The sequence below is a fragment of the Helianthus annuus genome, chromosome 9 (assembly GCF_002127325.2).
Source record: "Helianthus annuus cultivar XRQ/B chromosome 9, HanXRQr2.0-SUNRISE, whole genome shotgun sequence".
Classification (NCBI taxonomy): Eukaryota; Viridiplantae; Streptophyta; class Magnoliopsida; order Asterales; family Asteraceae; genus Helianthus; species Helianthus annuus.
The window spans coordinates 74,594,994-74,598,377 of NC_035441.2; the positions used below are offsets into that span (position 1 = coordinate 74,594,994).

A 3,384-nucleotide genomic window follows, 5' to 3' on the forward strand; every position below is an offset into this window, starting at 1 on the left:
CCTACAAAGATCATGTGGAGAATAACTATGATATTTTACAAAATTATTATATAAGATCAAAAATTCGTTTGTAGAGTAATTACGACACTCTACAAAATTACCCTAAAAGAATAAAATTACCTTACAAGATTATTTTACAAAATTACCCTACAAAATAAAAAATTATCCTAGATGATCATTTGTAGGGTAATTTTGATAATTACTCTACGAGTTTTAAATACGAAAATGTCACCACGTTTTTTGAGCAAAACCTTCAATTTGTACGTTTTGTACCATAACACTCTATGTATTTGATCTTTTGTCTATGCTTATTATTATTATTATTATTATTATTATTATTATTATTATTATTATTATTATATTTTGTGTTGGTCTACATTTTGACATAAATTTTGTTCTTACCAGAAATGAGTCGGGTCAAATATAATACGTTTCTATAGTTCCGTGTTTATTTTTTATGTACTTTTAGGTAAGATTTACGACGTAAATTTTTTTCAGAAAATTGCGGCAACACGCAGGATAATTTACTAGTTGAATATATTTTGTAAATATTAACGTATATTTTAACTATTTTAACATTGTTTGATTTTGATTTTACCTCCATATAAGTGACACTTAAGCGACCCGGGTTGGATGTTACATACGCACACCCTAGGACGAGCACACAGCCGTGACAAATAAAGATGGTATTTTTGAAACAATGTATGCAATGTTAAAAGACAGTACATTTCTTTAACAACAATAAAAGCTAGGAACTACAAATTGGGTCAACTGTAGACACCAACTATTTGACATCTGATATGTTGTCAAACTTGTTCACAAGGAAATAAAAGCTATATTAGAATTTTTAAAGCACTAGTATGATTATGAGGATGGAGGGAGTATTCCTCCGAGGAACGATGAGAACAAAGCCAAGGCACGTTGTGGCTGGTAGCTAGGAACAGCATGGCCAGCGCCCCTAACGGTTATCAGAAGCAGTCCTTTGTATGCCTCTAAATACCCTCCAACCTAACAACGTAATGCATATCACAAATAACAGTTTAATATCTCACATATTGTCTTAGCAACAGATTTTATGTTGCAATTTGGTTATTTTAGTTAAAACAATAATTTAATTAAGCAAGAGTTCTGTTATCACCTCCTTATTTAGGTACCATGGCCGCCAAGCTGTCTCGATGGGAAGATTGAGAATGTTGATGGAGTACCTAGAAGCAGTAACTGGAACCCGTGCATCTACATCCCCACTGCATAATCAACATACAAGCAATCATGAATTATCCGTAGTTTTGAATTTGGGCAAATGTTAACTAAATTATCTGGAATCATTCAAACTGTTGGTAAAGCTTGCCTGTATACCCAAAGCCTTTGTCCATTTTCAATAAGATATTTGATTATTGGTATGATGGTAACTGCACTGTCGTTCCAGCTTGTGATAACCTCACTGAATGTTAATTCATAAACATTCTTTTATCAGTTTTCAATTTATAATAACATGATTCGTTTCAGTATACAGAGGTATCTATGTATTATATATACCTGCATAGTTCCCATGATGTAGGTTTTGCATGCAAGGCCTTTTGCACCATGGAGTCATTGAGATAGAATTCAAGGATTGATTGCCAGCATGGATCAAAATTGTCAATCTGAAAGAAAGATATCGAAATATGATGACACTTGATCTTTTCATTGGTGATGGAATGTATATAGAGGCCTTACAGAACCAGGAACGGTCGACGTATTTCTTTGGTTAGGTGTCAAGCAAATGGGTGCATAGATATTGTATATATCAATATTTCCCTTCTCAATGAAAGCTTTGTCTGTAATATTGTCACACATTGCAGATGAAGAATCACTCGCAAAGTCACAGTATTTTAAAATGGCATCATGTGTTGCATCTGAATTTAGAGCATGAGTCCACCAGTAATCAAACATTCCTTTTAGACTTGTTTCGTCATCAATCCATGCATTTCCTATCTGCACATTTTACACCAGGAGTAATGTTCAAGTGTTCAGAGAATAAACATTATAAATCTGCAAATTTTATTTTAGAATTGCAGAAGTTAAGGCAAAGTAAACATACAGCAATCCCTTTGATATTAATGATTGTCTGGTTTGTTTTCTTGTTGTTGAGAAGAATGGCGTATGCAAGTTGTGGTACATAATGTCCAGCATAGCTTTCTCCAGTTATGTAAAAATCACGAGTTTTGTACTGAGGGAATCTCTCAAGCCAGTTAACAAGAAAAACATAAGCATCGTCTGCAGTGTTCTTGTCACCAGAACGATCATAATCAGAAGTTGTGTTTGAATATGAGAAGCCAACTCCAGCAGGGGACTCAAGGAACAGCATATTTGCAACTGCACAAAGAATTGTTTGTGTTTATTATATTGACCTGTTCATTCTTAATAGGCCAGAGAATGTAAAAGTTGATAAAGATCTAACCGTTGCTCCATGCATAATCATTCATGAAGAGGGTTTTCCCATCGCTGTTGATTCTGAACGGTCCTAGTTCTGTCATGGCTCCCATCATGGATGAACATCCTGGCCCTGTTAATTTAACCATAAGAGATTGAAGTTTTTTGAAAAAAAAGTTACTGCAACAAAATAACATCCTGCTGTTATTAAACATCTCACGTTGACATTTCTGTTAATTAAGATAAAATAAATAAATCTCAAGGTGCATAATTACCTCCATTTAGCCACAAGACCAATGGCTTAGTCGAAGAATCAGTGGGAGACTCAACGAAATAATAGAAAAGAGCCCTGCCAGCATTGGGATTGACTGTTACATATCCAGAGTACTGATTAAGATTGACACCTTCAGGTTGGCCAGGCAATGCCAAAATCTTGTCGAGCTGTGCCAGACCGTCTTGAGGGGCAATGTATACTGGAGTATACTCATCAGTAGCTTCATTTAAAAGAGTCAAGGTGTTAAGAACAGGTGTGTTTCTTGATCTTTTGGATTTTAACAACTCAAATAGCTTGTTTGCCTGAATATCTGCATTGCTTAACCCAAACAAGGTCAAAAGGCAAAATATAGCTACAAGTTTTATCATCGTGTTCTTACTTACTTCTAGTTTTGTTCTACTTCTTCTATATATAGTATACCAGGCGTTATCTCCTAGGGATTCATTTATCTTATTCTGTTAAATGTGTACGAAAGCAGTATTTTAGAAAGTGTTTACATTCACGTTTTAAATACCTAAACTGCAGTCCACTTTCATAAGAATCTATTTGGAATTTTATTATGAATCATTGGCCAACTTTATTCTTGTCATATATGAGGAATTGGTCCTAGTCATATCATTTGAACGATGGTTGATTGTCTTTTTTGATGTATCAGTTCATACTGTCCCTTATGTGGAAAAAATATAAAATACTGCTTT

General features: G+C 34.3%; 1 protein-coding gene across 1 annotated transcript; it reads right to left on the reverse strand.

Annotated features, from left to right (window-relative positions):
• Positions 1 to 705: 705 nt before the first annotated feature.
• On the reverse strand, positions 706 to 3,081 carry LOC110875672 (serine carboxypeptidase 1). The gene is made up of 8 exons (XM_035977392.1): positions 2,688 to 3,081; positions 2,441 to 2,545; positions 2,081 to 2,355; positions 1,717 to 1,974; positions 1,537 to 1,643; positions 1,349 to 1,441; positions 1,139 to 1,244; positions 706 to 1,008 (listed from the first exon to the last, which is right to left on the reverse strand). Exons 1-8 carry the CDS (start codon positions 3,052 to 3,054, stop codon positions 865 to 867), a joined length of 1,455 nt encoding a protein of 484 aa, XP_035833285.1. The 5' UTR covers positions 3,055 to 3,081; the 3' UTR covers positions 706 to 864.
• Between the last annotated feature and the right edge of the window lie 303 nt (positions 3,082 to 3,384).

Bases quoted from the DNA above. Each gene is read 5' to 3' on its own strand.
- LOC110875672 (XM_035977392.1), bottom strand. From the start codon at position 3,054: ATGATAAAACTTGTAGCTATATTTTGCCTTTTGACCTTGTTTGGGTTA. The intron at 1,644-1,716 runs GTAAGGCCTCTA...TCTTTCTTTCAG, and splicing joins CGTCGACCGTTCCTGGTTCT to ATTGACAATTTTGATCCATG. The intron at 1,245-1,348 runs GCAAGCTTTACC...TTGATTATGCAG, and splicing joins CAAAGGCTTTGGGTATACAG to TGGGGATGTAGATGCACGGG.